The sequence below is a fragment of the Protopterus annectens genome, chromosome 1.part2, assembly GCF_019279795.1.
Source record: "Protopterus annectens isolate FY-2018-M chromosome 1.part2, PAN1.0, whole genome shotgun sequence".
NCBI lineage: Eukaryota > Metazoa > Chordata > Ceratodontiformes > Protopteridae > Protopterus > Protopterus annectens.
This window is the reverse complement of record NC_056727.1, coordinates 902,146,214-902,168,973: the sequence shown is the minus strand read 5'-3', so window position 1 is coordinate 902,168,973 and position 22,760 is coordinate 902,146,214. Positions and strand designations below refer to the sequence as shown.

Sequence of the window (22,760 nt, the reverse complement as noted above, 5' to 3'; positions counted from 1 at the left end):
ATATCTTTAGCTTCCAAACCAGGATTATTTTCCTTTTTAACCTATCTAAAGATTTCATTTTACCATATCCCCATAAATATGAGTGCTTGCTGAACCAATTCATGTTATGGGTAGACAGAGAAAGTACAGTTTTGTACCTACCATAAATGTAGATGTCCAATAGGAATGCATCTGCAGTCCTTACAAATGGGTTGTCCTGTCGTCAGGCAGCCCTTCGGTCGACCGGATTCCAAAGTCTGGGTCTGGCCTCGGCTGGTGTCGCACTTCACCCGACGTCATAGCTGCAGTTATTTGGGTATAAAGGCATCAGCCGACGCCATTTTCCTCAGTGTTTCTTGCCCCAGATGCCAGGTGCCCTCTAGGAAGGCTAAATTTGGATAAATGCAAATGATTCCAAATAGTAGAGAGCAAACAAAAATAAGCATGTATGTACATATATACAAACAAATACACCATAATAGATTCCCCCAGCTAGCTACAAGATGGGCAAATACCCTAGGAGTACCACAGAGGGGAAGGAGGGTGGGTAATCCTGACTGCAGATGCATTCCTATCGGACATCTACATTTATGGTAGGTACAAAACTGTACTATGTCCTTCAAGGATGCATCTGCAGTCCTTACAAATGGGTAGAATACCACAGCCAAACTGGGGGAGGAGGAGAAATGAAATTATGGTGTAGTTAGGATCCCTTGCAAAACAGCAGTGGCAAAACCTGCTCGGGATCTAGAGTATAAAGGAAAATTATAATGCTTGGCAAATGTATGCACGGAGCTCCAAGTAGCAGCCTCTAAAATGTCTTTGGTAGCCACTCCTCGTAGAAAAGCTGTGGTAGTGGCTGTAGCCCTTGTAGAGTGAGGCCTGATGTTTTCTGGAGTCTTCTTCCCATGGTAGGAGTAACAAAATCTAATGCAATTTCCTATCCACTTAGAGATTGTCTGTTTTGAAATTGCTTTTCCTTCCATTCCTGTTGCATATGCTACCAGTAGCTGGTCAGTTTTTCTATTGCCCTTGGTCCTGTCCAGGTAGTAGCGTAATTGTCTATGCACATCCAAGGTATGCAACAGTCTTTCTCCCTGTTCTGTGGGTTGGGGAAGAATGTAGGTAGGTGGATAGCCTGATTCAAAGATACTCTGGAGACCACCTTAGGCATAAAAATAGGATTTGTTCGCATGGACACTCTACCTTGATGGAAGATCAGAAAGGGCTGTACTGCCATTAATGCCTGTAGCTCAGATACCCTTCTTGCTGAAGTGATTGCCAGCAGGAAAGCAGTTTTCCATGATAAGTATTGTAATTCTGCTGTTGCTGCTGGTTCAAAAGGAGGGAGTGTCAATTTTTCTAGCACAAAGTTCAAGTCCCATGCTGGCAATGGTGGCTTCCTAGGTGGTTTTACATTTTTAATTCCTCTCAGAAACTGCCTGAGCAGAGGATGTGAGAAGACTGGAGGATCCAAGTCGTATTCTGCTGAAATAGCTGATGCATGAATCTTAATGGAAGAATAGGACAGGCCTTTGTGGAAGAGCTCTGCCAAGTATTCCAGGATGTTGGCTATGTTTACCAGTGACACATTTTCTCCTTTTGCATTACTCCAAATGGAATATCTTTTCCATTTTGCTGAATAATTTTTCCTTGTTGAGGGTCTGCGAGACTCCAAAATAATGTCTTTAACCCTTTGGGATAAATTTGGTTTATTTGTTCTTATGCAATGTTCCAGGCAGTCAGCTGTAGTGTTTTCAGGTTTGGATGCAGGGTGTTGTAGTTGTTCTGCGTTAACAGCAAGGGAACAAGGGGTAGGGGCCATATTTGTTCCCGAGACATGCTCCTCAGTAATGGGTACCAATGTTGTCTTGGCCAGTCTGGAGCTATCAGAATGATCCTTGGACGGTCCTCTTTGATCTTCAATAGCACCTTGTGCATCAAAGGAAATGGTGGGAATGCATATGCTGTCAGGTTCTTCCAACTGAAAGATAGGGAGTCCACCTTCCAAGCAAGTGGGTGGTACGTCCTTGTGCAGAATTTCTTTAGTTGGTGATTGTGTGGGGATGCAAATAAGTCTATTTGTGGGAGCCCCCAATTTCTTGTAATGGTTTTGAAGATGTCCGGATGCAGCATCCATTTGTGGGTATCCGTGGTAGTCCTGCTTAGTATGTCTGCTAGAATGTTTTCTTTTCCTGGTACAAAAATTGCTTGTAACTGAATGTTGTAACTCAGGGCCACATTCCAGAGGTCCATTGCCATCCGGCATAGAGGGTACGAATGTGTGCCTCCCTGTTTGTTGATGTACCACATAACTGTGGTGTTGTCTGTCCTTATCAGCAGTTGACCTTGTCGAAGAAATGGTCTGAATGTCTGAATTGCCAGTTTTACTGCCAGCATTTCCTTTTGATTTATGTGTAGGTGCAGCTGGTCTTGAGTCCATAAACCTTGTATGCACTTGTCCAGCATGTGGGCCCCCCAACCGAGGTCTGAGGCGTCCGTTGTGATGGTTTGGCTTGGTTGAGTGTTGTGGAAGGGCAATCCTTTGTTTGATTGACAGGCTTGAGCCCACCATTGGAATTCTTGCTTCAGGCATGGAATTATTGGAATTTGGGTTTCTAGGCTGTGCTTGTGCTGAGACCATAAATTCCTTAGGTACCACTGTAACTTTCTCATATGCAGTCTGGCATGTGGAACCAATATTATGCAGGATGCCATGAAACCCAAGGCTTGCAGGACTTTTCTTGCTGTTAGATGGTTCTGCTTTGTTAATGCCAAGAAGTAGAGAGGGAGTTGCTCCTGTTTTTCTACTGTTAGGAATGCCATTTGTTTCGATGTGTCCAGCTGTGCACCCAAGAAGGTTATCCTTTGGGATGGTATCAGCCTTGACTTTTTTATATTGACTGTGTATCCATGGGCTTGTAGTAGGTAAATGACCCTTTTCAAGTCTTCTGTTAACTTGTTTTTGTTGTCCGCTTGTATCAGGCAGTCGTCCAGGTAAGGGTAGATTTGGATTCCCTGAAGCCTGCAATGAGCAATTACTGATGCCAGGCATTTCGTGAACACTCTGGGCGCAGTAGATAAGCCAAAGGGCAATGCTGAGAATTGACAATGCTCTGATCCTGCAAGAAATCTGAGGTATCTTCTGCAATTTGGTCGTATGGGGACGTGCAGGTATGCCTCCTTGAGATCTAGAGTTACCAGCCAAGACTCCTTGCCCAGCATGGGAAGAAGCTGCTGTAGGGTCAGCATTTTGAATTTTGGAACAATGAGGAATGTGTTTAAAGCAGACAGGTCGAGAATAGGTCTCCATTTGCTTTCTTTTCTTGGTACCAGGAAGAGTCTGGAGTAAAATCCCTGTCCTTGCTCCATAGATGGTACCTTTTCCACAGCTCTCATCCTTAATAATTGAGTTATTTGTTTTAGAGCTTCTGCCTTTTGATTTGGAGGTAGGTTTGGCATTCCTCTCTTCCCTGGTAGAGTATGGAAGTGAAACCTGTAACCTTGGTCTATTGTCTGCAAAATCCACTTGTCTCTTGTGATGTAATGCCAATTTACTGAAAATAAAGATAGCTTCCCACCCAAGGGTGCCTCTAGTTGTTCCCTGGTAGGCGTTGCTAGAGCCAAGTCACTGTGATTGTCCTGTAGTAGTGGTGGTGGCTGTTGCCCTGCCACTGGCGTCCCCTGTAGGCACCCCTGGATTGACTTCTGCCTCTTGAGCGCCTATTCCTGCCTCTCTGAGCTCTGGAGGAGTCTGGAAAGGACCAATTCTTGGAGGGCCAATTCCTGCTAAACCTTGGAGGTTGGACCTGTAAGAAATCTTTCATTGTTTGGACAGATTTTGCCTTCTCTTCCATCTTCTTCAGCACCTGTTGTGCAGGAGAGCCAAACAAATTGATCTTGTCCATGGGAGCATCTAGTAGTTTTGATTTAACATGGTCTGGTAAGGCCTGCTCTTTTAACCATGCATGCCTTCTGATAACTGTGCCAGTCATGGCTGATCTAAAGGAAGCCTCCAGTGCATCATAGCCGCATTTTAAAGAATGGTTACTGACTTGCTGAATGTTATGTACCATTTCCTGAACAGATTTTTTGTCTAATGGTTCATCCGAGGACAGCTTTTTGGTTAACTGGTCTAGCATAAATTCTTGATACTGGATCATGTGGAATTGACAGTTCAATGCCCTAGCTGAAAGAGTAGCAGAAGTGTAAACTTTTTTATCCCATCTCTCTAAGGACCTGGATTCCCTTTCAGAGGGGAGGGGTTTTTTGGCAGAGGTACCTGCTACAGCCTTAGGACCCTGGGAGATAGTCTCGGGATCTGCAAAAGGAGCCTTATACAAATGGTAATGCGTGTCCTGGACCCTGTAGTACCTGTCGGGCTTAGCAGGGGCCGGAGGTAGTGAGTCAGGAGCAGTACAAGCATCATTAAATGCATGATCTACAACAGAGAGAACTGGAGGTATGGCTAAAGGCCTATGTTGTGGTAAATGCAGAAAAGTTCTAAGCCTTTTTCTAGAGTCTGAAAAATCCTGGCCCTGCCACTGAAATTGTTCCCTCATAGCATGCAAGGTTTCCCCAAAGGAAAATTCCTCAGGCGGAGAGGCAGAAGGAATGGACTCTTCAGCATCAGAGTCTTCATAAGGAGAAAGAAGCCTCTGGAGGGTTTGTATTATCTGAATCATCAGAGGAATCATCTGTAGAAACTGGCTCAGGGGGCTCTGCTCTAGGCCTCTTCTCTGGAGGTGGGTGAGAGGCCCTGTCTGGGTGAGATTGGGATCCCGGATTAAAGAAATGAGATCCTCTGCTAGACTAAGCATTTGTGAACTAGAGCTAGGCCTGTGAGAGGGGGTCTTAGCAGGCACAGACTTAGTAGTTTTAGCTGCTTTAGCCCTGGCAAAGGCCTTAATGGACATGGATGCAGGTGGCCTAGCAGCTCCACGTGCAGGGGTAGAGATATCCAAGGGGATAGTGTCAGATAATTCCTGAGAAACTGCAAGAGCAGGAGGGATTTCAGAAGCCGATTCCACCAGGTTGGAAGAGGCCTCGTTAGGAGGTAAGTTTTCGGCTGAAGGAAGAACCGCTTGCTCGGTTTCAGCCGAAACCGAGACACTCGCGGTTGGCCTAACCGCGGTTTCGGCCGAAACCGCAGACCGCGAGTGTCGGTCCTTTTCCTTGCGCTTTTTAGATATTTCCGTAGTCGGAGGATCCGACGGCATAATGTAAGCAAAATCGGAGCCGAAAAACTCCTCAGCAAATTCCGACCGACGTCTAAGCTTTCGTCGGCTAAAAGAAGCACAGGCTAGACAAGCTGCTACATCGTGGTCTGGGCCTAAACAAGGTAAGCAGTAAGAGTGGAAATCTTTATGAGGTATTTGTTTCCCACAAGTTAAACAGTTATTCACTTTTTCTGACATCGGCTGATGCAAGAAGGAGTCCCCAACGGGGTACTTAGCTTTTTAGAAGTCTTCGGTAGTAGTAGAAGTATTCGGTAGTAGTAATCTCTGGTTCTGACCGACCGGCACTTGCGAACAGCTTCTGCTTCGGGCGCCACGCGGCAAGAAAGACTGAGGAAAATGGCGTCGGCTGATGCCTTTATACCCGAATAACTGCAGCTATGACGTCGGGTGAAGTGCGACACCAGCCGAGGCCAGACCCAGACTTTGGAATCCGGCCGACCGAAGGGCTGCCTGACGACAGGACAACCCATTTGTAAGGACTGCAGATGCATCCTTGAAGGACATCTGCTATAGCATTTGTTATCTCCATTAATTTTATATAATGGAAAAAATTGAACTGTTTCAGAATGTTCCACAACAACGAGATATATTTTTCTGGCTCTATCAAGTACAAACTAATATCAACTGCAAATAAAGCCAACTTTTCTTGAATGCCATACCAATTATATCCTTGAATTTTTGAGTTCCTTAATTCCTTTGTCAATGGTTCTAAATAAAATGCAAATAACAAATGGCAAAAAGGACAACACTGTTTGGTTACTCTCTTCAGACATAACATATCAGAGAAGAACCCTCCCACTTTGATTTTTGCCAATGATTCCACATATATTCTCCTAATTAATTATTATTGTATCAGGAAATGCAAGTGCTTCCATTGCCCTACTCATAAAATCCCAGCTTACTCTGTTGTTGATTGTTTTCTCTCTATCAAAACCCACCGACAACAGCATTATTTTCTTATATTATGCTTCCTTCTGGATCATCACTGTTCTATTAATGTTTTCAAATTTTTTCCGCCCATCAACAAAACCACAATGATCCATACCTATCAATTTTGGCAATACCTTTGCAATTCTTTTAACCATTATAGACATAAACACTTTACAATCTATAATCGTAGTTTAAAATTGAAATGGCTCTATATGAAGCTGGATCTGATGAGTCTTTACCATCTTTAGGTATTATAGCCACCACTATTTCTTCCAGGATGTTGGTGCTTCCCTTCCTTTTAAAATACTGTTAAACATAACCTTCCAGATCTTTATCACGTTCTATCCTCCTTGCTTACAAACGTCCACGTGAATACCATCTATTCCTATAGATCTTCCTGTAGATTGGTTATACATCACCATTTTTATTACACCTCCTTATATCTTAACTGTTGAGCCACATGTGCCACTAACCTTGGCATAATTAAGTCTTTCATAAGTATTTCAATTTGTGCTTTTTCTTGATTTCCCCAATTATCTGCTTTATACACATTTTCATAAAATCTTCGAAATATCTCTAATACCTCTATAGGATCTCTGGTTATTTAGGCTCCCTAAGTTTGGCAAAAGCCCTTTCAACTTTCTGTTGCCTAAGTCATTATGCTAAAAGTTTTTTTTTGTTCTGGAGTTATCTTCAAAAAACAGCAGCTTATTTTCTCTTTAGCATTCTGTAACTGCACCTCTTCATGTTCTGTGATATTCCCCTTATCCCGTAATACTTAACCTTTGTCACCCCTTCTAAATATTTCTTGTTACCTCATAATCATACATTTTTCTTTTACTTCACTTCATCCCACTGAATAGCTGCAACTTCTGGAGTAGTTTCTATCGTTCCCAATAACTCCCGAACAAATGCCACTACTCTTTCCTTAAATTTGTCCCTTTTTAGCAGGTAAGTGGGGAAGTGCCAATCTCGCATGTTTATTTCATTACCCTGTACTTTAATTTTAGTAATTATTGGCATGCAATCTGAAATAATTATTGGATGTGTGTCAAAGTTCTCAATTAAATGCACAAGTTCCCATGAAATATAATTTCTGTCTAATCTAGCCCAGTTAGTTATTGTACCCCTGGGGAATAACGTAAATTCTCTTCAAATTCCTACTACAAAATTCATACCCTCCATACCAAATATTTTCATAAATTTCTTCAGAAATCTACCCTCTTATGCTATACTTTCCTTTCTAGGTACTCCAGATAATCCTCACTGTTGCAAATAACATTCCAGCCCGCAACTATAAGTACTATCCCTTGCTGAAAGTTTATTAATTCTCCCAAATATTTTAATCTCCATAATAGCAATTTTAGGTGGACTATAAATACATGCCAGTGTAATCCACATCCCTTGCATGTAGCCCCTTATTACTACAAATCTGCCATTATTATCCTTTTCCCCCTCTTTTATCACTACTTCCAAATCTGTCTCCTATAACATTGCTATTCACACTCTCCATTTCTTTGATATAATTAAATATGCTTTCATTTTTGTCTATACCTGTGAGATCATTCACATTTCAAGATAATATGGAATGTGTTCATTGTGAAACAATGGAATGACATAAGTGTGTCTCCCAAATATGCAACAAAATGTAAAAGAATTAGGATTTTTGCCTGGAAATGTTTACACAGATATTTTTATACCCCAAGTTGACTCCAGAGAATTTTTCCCCAGGCAGACAGCAAATGTTGGATGTGTGAAGGGGAAGAAGAGGTAACTGGGAACATATTTTCTGGGAGCGCAGTAAGTTGGTGGATTTTACGAATTCCCTTTGGGATGCACTGTTGGAGATGCTGTGTAGGCAGATTAGTCTGATGAGGGATATGACTTCTGAGCTGTGATACAGAATCAAAATTGCCTAGACATATTAAGGCCTTGCTGTGTTTAATAATGGTGACAAAGTCTCTCAATGTGCTTTATTATTAGAAGAATTAGAAACACAGTCTCCTTCTGATGGATGGCTCACTTTTTGTGGGATAAACTTTTGTATTTCCTCCTTAGCTTGTTCAGCATCAAAAAATTACTGATCCTCCATGAAAATAAATATTCTAAAAACAGCTGGATACAGCAGTTTGGTTCTCCCACTTGTATCTTGACATTCCCCGACTGCTGTATTAAATTTGTTTCACTTCTGTCTGATGTACAGTGAATAATCACTTTCCATAAATACTCTACTTACTCCAGCTTTTAATAATTTGCACTTTTACCACAGTTTTCTCAGGATCAACTCTTTCTGATGATTGGTTTGCATCTTTACTAATACAGGTCTTGGCTGCTTTCAAAAGGCCATATTTTGAGCATACACAAGGTGTGCCCTTTCAATTAAGAGTTACTGCTGTGGAATACCAGTTCAGTTGCATATTTGTGCTTTCATAAAATTAACACAGTCTGTTCCTTCTAGTTTAGCTGGTACAGCAGAAAATCTCAGACTTTTCTCTAGGTGCTCTGTCCTCTAATTCTACCATTTTTTGGAACAACTATTCTTGAACATATTTTTAGGCAAGGCTCAAATTCTAAACCTACCACCCTAGAACACAAAAAAGGAAAAAAAACTAAGGGTAATGCTGCTCAATGCCAGAAGTCTAAATCTCAAAATGCACGCACTCGAGGCCCTTCTCAGTATGGAGAACATCGATGTCTGTGCTGTGACAGAAACCTGGTTCAAGGCTCCTGAGAGCACCCCAGCACTATCAGGTTTTACCTCTTATCATGCGTTCCGGCCCCAAAATCCGGACAATACCAAGAAAGGAGGGGGGGTATCCATATTCATCAAAGACACTCACACCTCAAGACTGGTGGCAACGCACGATGCATCGGAGACCATCCAGGTGCAATTAACCATAGGCAAGACTGCTCTGCAAATTGTAGCATGTTACAGGCCACCCTCACAAACTCAGGAACCTCACATGGCCTTCCTGAAAACACTAGAGGGATAAATGTATCACCAAACACCATCATACTAGGTGACTTCAATTACCCTAATATAGACTGGGAACACTACTCAAGCCCAAACACCCTAGCCCAAAAGTTCCTGGAATTCATAAACTCAAATGCCATGGAACAACTAGTCACCATCCCCACAAGAGGAGAAAACATACTTGATCTCATCATCACGAACATGGGAGCACAATGTTCAACACCGAAGTATACCCTCACTGGTGAGATCAGATCACAAACTAATCTCGCTGGAGGTCCTCATCCCACCCCCACCTGAAATAAAAAGACCACAGTAAAGAACTTCTCAAAGCCGACTTCACACTTCTAAAGACTAGTGTGGTCTCCTTTAAGGCCCCGAGCCGACGGAAAACAGTACTCAAGCCGCTGAATCACTTACAAATGCCTTCTACCAGCACCTGCAGGACTGCATGGATAAGGCAATCCCAAGCAAAACAAAGACTCTTTGTACCAAAGGCAAGCGTCCACTCTGGTGGACCCCAGCCATAAACAAACTCTACAACAAAAGGAGGAAGCTACTACAAGATAGAGCAAAATCCTTAAAAGGTAAGACACCCTTGATCACTATAAGTAAAAACTAAGAGCTCTCATAAAATCATCCAAAGCAAATTTTGAGAGAAAAATAGCTAAAGACTCAAAAGACAATCATAAGGCCTTCTTTAGCTATGTTAGAAACCTGGGAGGAAACTCCCAGATATGCTCAGAACTAGTTCAAAATGATGTGAAGATTACTGATCCTACAGACATTGCCAACATACTGGCTGACAGGTTCAGTGCAAACTTCTCCCCTCCCCAAAAGGAGAGATATCTATACCAAGCGATTGCAGCCCCCAAACATCTCCAACGCCCAAGTGAGAACTGCTCTCTCCAAAGCAAAAACACAGCATCCATGGGACCTGATGGTGTCCCCGGCTGTGTGCTCCACGAACTCAACGAGGAATTAAACCCACAGCTAGGACAGCTGTTTAATCATAGTCTTACCTCTGGATACGTACCCAGGAGTGGCGCACTGCAACTGTGGTCCCACTTCACAAAGGCGGTGCCTCCACCGACCCTGAAATTACCGCCCATTAGCTTGACAAGCCTTATCTGCAAAGCCATGGAGAGGATCATAATGGACCTCATAAATAAAGACATAGGAATTTGCAGACTTTGGATCCATCCCAGTTTGGCTTTGTCAAAGGCAGATCATGCCTTCTAAACTTGGTTGACTTTTTCAAACAGTCACCAAAGCCATTGATGAGGGAAAGGCAGTCCATACAGCCTACCTCGATCTGGCGAAGGCCTTTGATACAATACCCCACTCGGGTATCATTGAAAAACTCATCAGCTTAAATGTTAACCCATATATCACAAGATGGGTTGCAAACTGGCTGAGTGACAGAACCCACAGGGTCAGAGTTGCTGGCGCCATGTCAGACTCAAAGCCTGTCACAAGTGGTGTACCACAGGGCTCAGTCCTGGGCCCACTCTTGTTTGGCATCTACTTTTCAAGTACAAGCAAACACAGGAGGGTTATGGCTGACAAAGTTTGCAGATGACTGCAAACTGGGCCATAGTAGAAAACACATCTGACACAGATATCCTTCAGAAGGGTCTCACAGAAACGGATAACTGGTGCCAGAGCCATGGCCTAAAGTTAAATGCCAAAAATGCATAGTCATACCCTTCGAAAAACAAGGTTACCCCTAGCTACCAAATAGGTGGCAATCTACTGAGTACAGAAGAAGTTATCAGGGACCTGGGGACCCAGGTTGATAGTAGTCTGTCATTCGACACCCATGTAGCTAAAGTAGTTAGGAAGACCTTCTACATTGCCCACCTTATCATGAAGGGATTCTCATCTAGATCAAGGGAGGTCATAGTCTCCCTATACTCATCACTCATCAGACCAATGATTGAGTACAATGCCCCATTCGGAATGTATCTGACCCGACACTTGCAGCAGCTGGAGAGGCCACAAAAGTTCCTCACCAAAAGGATAAAGGGTCTCAAACATCTGTCCTATGCTGCCCGACTGAAAGAACTCCAGCTCTATTCAGTCGCCACCGCTTGCTCAGAGGTGACCTTTGCCTAACATACAAGGCCATGTCAAACCCAGATTTGATGAATATGCTTCACCTCAAAAATCTAGATCCGTCAGAGCCACAAGGCGGAGACTTAAACCTCGACACGGCTATTAATAGGACGTGCTGGAGGGATAGATTCATCACCCAAAGACTCCCTATGCTGTGGAATAAAATCCCGGTATATGTGAGGCAGAGCACCTCGCTGGCCTTGTTCAAGAGAAATCTTGACCAATGGATGGGAGATCGCAGATATACCCCAGGGATTACCTCAGTGTCACTGCTCAACAGAGGCACAGCAAAATAATGGGTATAGTTCCCCATACTAAAGGGGTGGCGTAAGCCACAAAACTATGGGCTAGGCTTGTAAATGCCCTCGGGCAGATAGCCTAGTATGAACCTATGAACCTATGAACCTATGAACAGTCAGCCAGCCTTTTATTCATTTTGACCTGTACAAGCTCATCTGAATAACTGTTTAAAGCTTCTAATTTCCAGCCTTTTATTTAAGTTGATATACTCCTTCAGTGTTTTATTTATTTTAATCAGATCTGAGCAAATGACTTGTTTTCACCTTTAGATGACTGCAAACAGTGTCTTGGACCAAAGCTGGAGCTTAAACTACTTTTTGCTGAACTGCTGTAGGATTCTTCCCGGTCAGTGTGTTTTCTCTTCACCTTTTCAAACTGCTTTTCTTTCAGGCTCCCTTATTTTTTTCTTTGTTGGCATGCAAGCAGTGTACTTACTAGCCAGTAACTGAATTTACTGAAAGTGACCGAGCTCCTCCTGGCCCTCTTTCAGTTTCTTTTTTCACACTAGCAGAGCTGAAATTAAACTGTTCATTAGAGTGCAGCCATTTTGGGAAGTCCCCAAACTTAGCCTCTTGTTATAATTTCTCAGGCTGCTGGGTGTTATTAACTCTGAAGTTATAATATTCCCCCAGCCTTGAGCATTTTTAGGTAACCCAGCTTGGAAAGTTAGAATAATGAAAATGAAATATTTATACAAGGATAAGTCATAATATTTTAATGCCTAAGCTTATCAGCAAGAATGTCTGTAATTTTTAACAAGGTAGAAATAGAGAACAGCTAGATTTACTCATGTTTAGGGGATTGCTTAGGTACGAATTATGACATTTCAAATTTCCTAATTCAATTGCATGTTTCTATCAGAAATTAGCCTAGATCTACTTTAAATCTTTTGTAGAAAGTCACAACAAAATCATCAGGAGCAGGTGTCTTATCTGGTTTTCATTTATCTGTTGACAGCTTCTGTGATAGTTACATTTTTATCCAAATGATCTTCCAATGATGGTTCCATCTTCTTTGCAAGACATGACCCACCCTTATCATCTACTCTTCATTTTCATAACTTCTGATAGGTATCACACATGTAATCCTTTTTCTCTTGTATGTGTGGGGGAATCCAACTAGTGATGTCATCTAGAGGTGGGGCAATGTATCACACAAGAATGGCACATGCCAACCTTTTGGACACCAATGAACATGCATGGAGAGAGTTATGGTTTAGTTAAAAAAAAAAAAATGATTCTCCTTAAGGATGATGACACCACTCTTGGTGCAAGTGACCCTTGCATCCAGGAAAAGGAGGAGACATAGGGCTATTAACAAGTGGTACTGAATGGGTTAAGAGTGGTCAGCATGGACGCTCAACAGTCACAGAAGGACAGAAGCAAAAGAGCAAAAAAGAAAAGAAGTTATTGACAAATAAAGGAAAAAAACAACATTTCACCTACATCCACACTTTTCCATGTTAAGACTTCACTCAGTCTACTGCACTCAAGTCTGCATTAGGTTTTTAGTGTTAAAACACAGCAATAAAACCACCACAGGGGCAGCAGTAAAAATCCTAAAGGAGAGTTGTTAATACATGAATCTACTTAAAACTAGAGGAGAATGGAAAGTCACACTTTATAATCCTTAGAGTTGTTAAAATGGAAATGTGCTAAGCAATGATCACTACCTAAGTGATTATTCGGGGTCAGAGAGTCAAGGAGGAATTTAACAACAAAGACATTAATTTCATGACTTGGAAGGAGCCCTGGCACTCATGGTAAAGACTGTGGTAAAAAGCCCTTGTTTACACAATATGGTACTTTGCGATTCAGAGACACATTAGCCGTGATGAGGAAAGACCTCCGTATTGGCTAATATGCATGTCTCTGAATCACTGTTAACTACCATTAGTGCAGATTAGCCCTTTCCTGTTGTAGTTAAGATGGTCAGCCATGCATGAGGTTGGTATAAGCACTCCCCCCAATCACTCTCCCACATACACACACACATATTCACATGCACCCACACGTGCATCACATATCCCATACCTGTCCCTGTGTTGTCAGAATGCCCCTATGTCCCCCTTTTCCAGCTCTTGTAAATCACAGATGATTAAAGTTAGCCATTAATGCCAGATATTAAAGTTTCAGACCTCATATCCTTCAGTAAAGCATGGTAATGCAACAATCATTATTCCAGTGACTTTCTAAGTTTCTAGATAGAATACCTAAAATCTCTCCCTGATTCTTTGCCCCACCATTAAGGATGTCTGTGTATAATTTTCTTGTGGTAAGAGGTTGAGAAGCATGCCTTATGTGGCCTATCCATTTCCCCTGTATCTCATGAACTGCTGCACGCCTTGAATAATGCCCCCCCCCCCCAAGGTTTATGTATTTCCCACATAAAATCCCTGGTACTTAGTGGTAGTGCAGATGATGAATATACTCTGCTGGAAGTGGCAGAGCACAGGGTTGGAATCCTTTCTAGCGCCTTTAAGCCATGCTATTTAAAATATCCCTGGTGTCTACTGGTTCCTTACTCCACTCTTTGTCTTTTTTTTTTAATTAAGTGCCTGGAGTTTTACCCTAGCCCATGTCTTGTACAACTTCTGTTAAGGAATGATAGTAAAGAGTTCTCCCTAGTGTCTAGTGTTCTCCCCAGACCCACATCTTCTATACGTGCCATTAAGGCAAGTGAGTTCTCTTTGGTGGCTAGTGGTACTCCCCCAGCCACATCTTTAGTACTCTCCCTGGTGGTTGTGTGTAAGTATGATAGCCACCCCAACTCATACACAAACAGCCCCCTCTCCACCAGCTCATAGTCAAAGGCACACTAACCCATTCACCCATGCTCACATACATGTGCATGCGCATACACCCCTAACCTACCCCCCACTAACTTACTACTGCAACCTCTCAGGCAGTCACACACTTACAGAAATATTCACAAAGGCAACCACAGACAAATATATACACACAATCCTTAACACTACCTGACTGTTAAAATCCCCAGCACTTACCTTTACTGGGACAGATGAGCACTGACCTTTTGCCCATGACCACTACCATGGGCAGGTAGGAGCTGTCATGCTAATTTATTCAGCATCACTTGGCTGTGTAAATGCCTTACTACAGGCAGTTTGAGGGGATAGCACATGGCTAATTAGCAAGTTCTTCTCCCCAGAATGCCTCATTGGCCTCTAGCATAACCATGGAGACTCACCATAGAAGGACTGTATGTGAATATGAAAAAGTTACAGTGAGGTGTACACTTCAGAGTAACCTTTCTGAACTCAGGCACAGTTACTTAACCATATGTAAGAAAGTGTAAAAAAGGCCTTTTTTGCTATCATGATTTGCTTCTGTTATATGTAAGTTTGAAGCAGTTAGGACATGACAACTGTGTATGTGTGTTCTTATTTTTATTTTTCCACTGGTTGAAGGTGAAAATAAAATGTGAATACAAGGATGACCTTAATCAGCCAGAGGTATACTGCTAAGATTTAAATGAACAGTTTGCTATGCTAAAGTTAAAATCCAATAACAACCCAAAGCATGCTCAAGGAACAGTGATACTTATTCAGTAATTACGGTGGTTCAAAACACTAGGATAGCTAGGTACAGTTATGACATACAAGGTTGGGGATGAAACAAACACACATTAATTTCAGACTTTTGCATGTCTTTCCTGCAGTAGCAAAAGGTTAAACAGGAACATACAAAATGTTTAATAATGGATATAAAGGTTGTCACCCTTCACATCACAGATCAGTGACATAATCTAAATTTCCATGGGCAACAGGAAGAACACATCAAAAAACATATGTCTTGGAATCAACTGTATGGTCTATGAAACAAAGTACTACATATTCTTACTACTACAGAAAGCAGAGCTAATATGGGAGTTGGCATCAGCAGCATATCCTAAAGCTTCTGGGTCACTTTTTCAACAGGGTGTCAAATTACTAGTCTCTGGCCCTTTTCCAAAGCAGAAAAAAACTGTTCCAGTGACTATGTCAGGGATATGCAATATGGAAGGAATCTGAGTTACCTGCATTCAAGTGACCACCTGCTTGTATACTACAGCTTTTTATCCTGCTGCATGTTACACTCATCTACATGATCCGTATCTACATTTCTTTGTGGGGATGCCCTGCCCTCCCTAATATGGGGGCTTTGCCTCTACATTCCTGTCTATAAATATAATACATTCAGGGATGCACAAATATGTGTTGGTACAACCTCTGAGGCAATCTAGGGATAGGGGTGCAGCCAGCAAAGCTGTCACACTGGGGGCAGCAAGGGGGCAATACCCTGCAAGCAGCACTTTTAGTTTGGCTATTATTGTTTAATTCTTATGGTGGTCAACTGGGTGCGGAACAATGTGGTCAGTGACTTATACTGCATGGAGTACATCCATGTTAAGGAAAAATTGGAAGTCTGCCAGTTATTTGAGCACTGCTTTAGTGAGTGCAGATGCCACAAAGTTAATTTCTTAAAAGCCACTTTTGGAACCAATACATTTTGCCCTCTACTCCACTGATGTGTGGCTATGCAGTTAGTAGGCAAAATATGGTGGTAGTACAGGCATTTGTACACACGAGGTGGGAGGGGAGCTTGGCACCTGCCAAAAAAAAAAAAATCTAAGTTTTGAGAAACCGCTTTCACTGACTTACTTTCACAGCTTCAGCACTTGTTGAAAGTTCCTTCAGTGGTTCCACATGCTTCTGTCTAAATTTATTTATTTATTTATTTACATTTGTTGACCGGGAGAGTCCGACTGGACATAGGTCCATTTTCAGCAGAGGCCTGGAGAGAAAAGCTCCACATTAAGTATTATTTGCATTATACAGTTAAAATACATAGCATTTAAATATAGACATTAGTCCAGTTAAGGATGCAAGACAAGAAGAAAACAGATGTAAAACAGCTGTAGAACATAGTACAATTTTAAAATATGGTGACATATACTAAACATGGTTACAAATGTAGTTGAGATTCATCAGTGAACAATTGATACAATCTAGTTTTTGAGGTACATAACAGCCATTAGCAGTTGTTGCTACAAGAAGTTAGTATTATGTGGTAGGTAGCCTCGGAACATGAGTAGCCAAGCTTGCTAAGAGTAGGTTGTTGATAGGGGTTGAGAGAGAGGTAGTGGGTAGGGGTAGTGGATGGTATTGGGGGGGGTTGCAAAGGCATATCTGGCAAGTTTTGAAGTGTGATTTTAGTAAGGATTTAAAGTGGGTGCAAGAAGTTACAGAGGTAATTGAGGATGGGAGGGAGTTCCAGAGTTTGGTTACAGTGCAGGAGAATAATGCTTCTCCAGCAGAGTTAATGACTCTTGTGACCTGTAGGAGGTTTTTGTGGCTGGATCTTAGTGGTCTCGTGGTTATGTAGGGTTGGAGTAGATTCTGGAGGGATGGGACTTTTACTGGCTGGTTTATTAGTTTGTGGGCGAGTGTGAGTTGGTACCATTGAAGGAGGTGGGGGAGCTCTAGCCAGCCCAATTCTGCTAGTGAGAGACAAGTGGTAAGTATGGTAGGAAGCCCCTGTGGCGAATTTGGCGATTTTGTTGTAGCAGGTTTCGAGCTTATTGAGATCGCATTGTCTAAGTTTAATAAATATTGGAGAGGTGTCGAGTAGGGTAGAGATAAGATGAGAATTTGCTACTGAAATTTTAGCTGCTTTGGTAAGTAGTTGCTGATTTCTATATAATGCTCCTAGTTTTTTGTGCACTTTTTTAATGGTCATGGAAATGTGAATGTCAAAGTTCAGTTTATTGTCTATTTCTACTCCTAGTAATTTGGTGTGTTCTGTAAGATAGAATAAAATAGATCCCATAATGTCAACTATGAGAAAGAAGTGGAGTGCAGCCCTTCTTTTTAACAGCAATGATGCTGATGAGCTACCCAAAGAATTTTATCATGAATTTACCTGGTGACGGAGGGGTCCATCTGCAAACATATTTTAAATAAAATTTACTTAATCAGCAAATAACCCAATGTTTAAAATGCATTTTACAACAAATCTAACAATGTAAAATGCTGTTAAGCTGTTTTTTTTTCAAATATACCAAAAGCAAAGTCCAGTATGATGGTGACTTACTGTACACTCACATAACACTTTCAACAGAAATACTGTAACCAGAAAGTAGTAAAATTCAGTTTGAGAACTCTTTTCAAGTACAGCAGACTTCACAGACGTGAGTAACATTTACTCCAGCTGAAACTGTTAAGTATCAATCTTGATGGGACCCGTTATTTTGATTTATTTATTTTTTTTTATTATAAATTTACCATTAGTAAATTGTAGCATACAATAATGATATTTGCTTGGTAAGCACTTGAAAAAATAAGCAACCAGAATTTGAAACACTGGTATAAACTACTAATACCTGTAGGAATGAGTTATTGGTTCATTTTCTGTGCTTTAGTCAAAAAGACAACACATTTATAACGTGAGTTGTATTATACTGCATCAGTTTTAAATGATACCAACAATGACTTACTTCAAATTGATCCAGCGTAGAGGTAGGTGCATTCAAAAATGCCAAGAAAGAATTCTGAGAGTCTTGGTGCTTTACGCCTAAGAACAAAAAGAAGCAGCAGGAACATTTTAAGCATTTTAAAGCAGTGCTTTTTCTTTTAAATTTTCTGGTGTCTTTTCAAAAATCTTTAACAATACAATACTGTCCTGTGTTATGTTCTTATAATGGTTAGCCAAGGAAACTATAAAGAAGATATTCACAATGGGCAGCCCCAGAACGCTGCACTTTTTGTTTATTTACTTACTTACCTGTGCTGTTTTTTTTGTTTTTTTTTGAGCATGTTATCTACACTGCCAAGGACACAAGTAACCATTTGCCTAAATCAGTGAGAGATGGCTGTATACCAAAGTCTGTGACTTCTGGAGTTGGCCTGAAATTTACTTTCATTGCTGAATTCTATCAGTCTCTGCTATCTTTTCAATATGGGGAATATGCTTTGCCATAACTTAGCTTTGGGTGTCCTATACCATCCACTACAGGAATATGCGCACACCACCAAACAAGAAATTTCACAAGCAGCTAAACCCATTCCTTTGTCTATCACATAATAAATCAGTCTCATTTCCAAAGATACATTTACATATTCAGTTTAATTTCTCCAAGACTTTTGGGTTTACAATAATATGATGGCAATGGACCCCATTCCTCAGTCAAAGTATAATTTAAGTTCATGAAATTTGTATTGTTTCAATCTTTGATGTTAGCCAAAAGTGCTCTTCGCACCACGCCGATGTTCCCTACAACTGACGACTCCTGCAATTCATAAGGAGTTATATATATTGGTAACACATTTAAATATGACTGTAAATTCTTTTTTATGAGACTCATTGCTTCTACTACTACTACTGGAACGATCTGGGTATCCTTATTCCCCACTGCCGTCGTTTCTGCCTGCAAAACCTGATATTTTATAACTTTGGGTCTCTGTACACAAGACACTGTAATCACTGGGTTTAGCAATTTAACTTCATTTTCTATAATGCTTTCTTGCTCATTTTTCCAATAATTTTGAGCTACTTCAGTATTATGTTTGTACAATCACCAATGCAACAGTCTTGCCACATTACTATGCCTTTCAGTATACAGGCCTTCTGCCATTACTGTATCACACCCAGCAACAAGATGTGTGACTTTTTTCAACTTTGTTTTACAAAACCTGAATTTGTCTGCTTTTCTCCTGTACCTCTTCTTAACCATTCTTGCATTAACCCTTGATGGACATAAGGTTGTTCAAGGGGTTTTCTGTACTTAGAACTATATTTATGCATTTTCCACATATCTTGCCTTCTCATCTGATCCATCAACTTACATTCTTTTTTTTTTTTTTGGCACATTCAGTCGCTGCCAGATTTTTATCTGTTTCTAGTTTGATTTCCATTCCCGCTTGACACTGATATGCTTCTGCTAAACTAAGCAGGAATGTCTTCTTAGACTTGTTCTCCTCATGTTTTAAAACTTTCACTATGCTTGGATCTTTTGAGATCAGTCTGTATGTATGCAGTTCTATTACTTCCAACGAGGACCATACCTCCTTCAGAACACGACCTATACAATCTTGGTATACACTGATTTTTATGAATCATTTGATAAGCATGAAGCATTTTTCTTGTTTTCCTATCCAGCAAGAACAAATTTATAGCTTGGACTTTGTTCTTAGATGTCAGAGCTGGTTTCAGTATTAATTGTAGTCTTCTAAAATATTCCTTACTAAATTTTATTTGCAGTTGCTCATGTTTTATTGTTGATCCTTCATCAATTCCCAAATATTTATTCACCCCCCTCTTCCTCAAGTTCTTTTATATCACTATTCATAGACAACTCATGCACCACCTAATCCAGAATCGCCTTATGGCAGACACTCAGCATGGCTTCCGTCCTCATCACAGCACTTCTTCAGCCCTCCTAGCCTTTACCAACACCATAAACCATAATCGCAACAATAATTATATACCCACAGCCCTCTTTTTTGATCTTTCCAAGGCATTCGATATGGTTGATCACCAACATTTAATCCACACCCTGCAAACATTCTGTCTAGATACTGAAGCCCTTCAATGGTTTCAATCCTACCTGAATGGTCGACAGCAGGCTGTCCTCTGGCAGGACAAACTCTCTAACCTTCTACCTAACACCCTTGGAGTACCACAAGGCTCTGTACTAGGGCCCTTGCTGTTCTCCATCTTCATTAACGACCTTTATACTGTCATCTCAAAAGTCAGCTGTATCCAATATGCTGATGACTCTACTCTGATTTGCTCAGCCACATCTCCAGTAGAGTTATGGTCAGCTACCCAGACCACCTTTAATACAATAGAAAACTGGCTTTCTGAACATCGTCTGATCCTAAATTCCAAAAAAACTAAAATGCTGTTATTTTCACCAACACGTAGATCTACTGCTTTCACCTTTAACATAAAATCAAATGATGGCACAATAATCTCCCCTGACCCATCTACAAAACTATTAGGTGCCATCATAGACAATAATCTCAAATTTGACCTACATGTTAACCAAACTATCAAAACCATCAATAAAAAACTAGGGTCACTTTACAGAATAAAAGCCTTCCTAACCCCTCCAGCTAAAATTGCCATAGCTCGCTCTCACCTTCTTTCAACCCTTCTGTATGCATCCCCTCTACTCTCGAATTTAAACAAGACTGTCCTTAACAAACTCTCAATTTGCTACAACCACATTGCCAGGTTTGCCACTGGGCTGCCTTTTAGGACACATCACTGCATCAATCTAAATCAGCTTGGGTGGCTTGAACTACCCAGCCTAATCCAGTATAACCAACTGATTATGGCCTATAAAATTCTCTATAATCCGGACAATACTCCTGCACTTAAAAATATGATCACCCCCTATAACAATCCTAGACCGCTTTGATCCTCTAACAAACTACTAATTCAGACTAGCAAAATTAATAACACAGCCGGTGATTCTCTCTTTGCAAACTATGTAAGTAGATCCTGGAACTCTCTTCCAGCTGATATTACCGTACTTTCCACCTTAGGTCAATTTAAAACTAGACTCAAACAACATTTGTCACTTAACTGGCTATGTCAATGTATCAAGCCTGGCTAACTCTCTCCAGAATGTGTAAAAATCTGTTAACTAGTTTACTGTGTAATTTAATTTAATCCTGATTTGCGCTCAGGATTAACTGTAGCCTGTGGAACTTGTTTAACTTGCTTACTTATGCAATCTCTGTAAATAGTCTGTAATATGTAATGCTGGTATTATGTAATGCCATATCTGCTTACCCTTGGAGCTTTTCTCCATGGGCCTCTGCTGAGAATGGACATGCATCCAGTCAGACTATCCCGGTCAACAAATGTAAAATAAAATAAATAAAAATATCACATTCCTGCTGCAGCTTTCTTACTTTACAGGTTGCTTTTGCATATTTATCAAGACCAAATGACATTCTTATATAAGCTGAGAAAATTTTGACCACTTGCAGTTGTGCTTCCAGTTCCTGATTGGATGAACTATACAGTTTTAAATCTTTCACAAGAAGATAAGAAGTCTTTACTCTTCCTTGTTTTCTAGGAGCCAAATTGTAGCCATGACCTAATCTGTTAAGACAGGTTAATGGGTTAAGGGCAAGACAAAAGAGCAGTGGTGACATAGTCACCCTTAAATATCCCCCTTTGAATTTTTATCTCTGGGATAATAATTTGTTCTTTAACATGGCTAAAATGCAAAGTGGTTTGCCACTGTTTCGTGGTCACTGTAATGTAATTCAACAACGTAGGCTGCATCTTGTACATTTGTAAGCATTCTTTTACCCATGAATGTGGGATGCTGTTACACGCTTTTTTGTAGTCTATTCACGCCATATTTATATTCTTCCATTTTTACTATTCTCCATTATGACTTTAACAACAAATCATCCTTTGCTCCATATGGCTTTCTTTTGTTACCCTTTAGTTATATGAATGAGTTTTCTTCTAAATGACTATAAACTCTGTCAGCATCAATTCCAGTGTAAAGTTTATACATCGTCGGAAGGCAAGTCACTGGTCTATAGTGTTTAGGATATCTCGCAGGTTCACTTTTAAAGAGGAGCATCACTTTTCCTGTTGTTAACCAGGCTGGTGTCTGTTTGGGGTCAGTACATAAATAGTTCTTACTCATTGCTAAATCTTCATGTAAAGGTTTTAATACTTTAGCCAGAAGTTAGGTACTACATCTGGGCCTTGGTTTTTCCAATTAGAAGCTATTATTCATTTTGTTTTAATTTCTCTGTCTGTTGCTTCATCCCATTTCATACCCTGTACATTTGAACTTCTTATTCTTTCTTTTACTTTTTCCATCCATTCAGCATCTTTATTATGTTCTGCAGGATATTCCTAGATATTTGTCCAAAATGTGACTACTACTACCTTTTTGGAGATGTTTCTATTTATTTTGCCTTGTTTCCCAGTTCGGTATAAAACTTTTTTGGGTCATCAATAGATAGCTTATTTTGCACTTTTCCTTTATATTTATCTGTATATCTTCGAAGTTTTTCTGCTTGTGCTATCTTTAGTTTATTATATGCAATACTGTACAAAGACCCCGGTCTGTTCTGATACTGTGAGTTGCCTTTATCATCTCTATCTTTCTGAGTATTTCTCTTGATCTTTTCCTTCTTCTGTACTCTTCTAACAGCGGCATTTCTTGTCTTAATTGCTTTACAG

The 22,760-nt window shown here is 40.7% G+C and overlaps 1 protein-coding gene across 2 annotated transcripts in view; it reads right to left on the bottom strand.

Moving 5' to 3' along the window:
• Positions 1 to 22,760, bottom strand: part of CDC42BPA (CDC42 binding protein kinase alpha) — a 3,351,611-nt gene that overhangs the window by 765,112 nt on the left and 2,563,739 nt on the right. For both annotated transcript variants that reach the window (XM_044059574.1, XM_044059584.1), the window contains exon 21: positions 18,034 to 18,110. In XM_044059574.1, the coding sequence (XP_043915509.1) occupies positions 18,034 to 18,110 (77 nt within the window). The remainder of the gene's footprint in view (positions 1 to 18,033; positions 18,111 to 22,760) is intronic.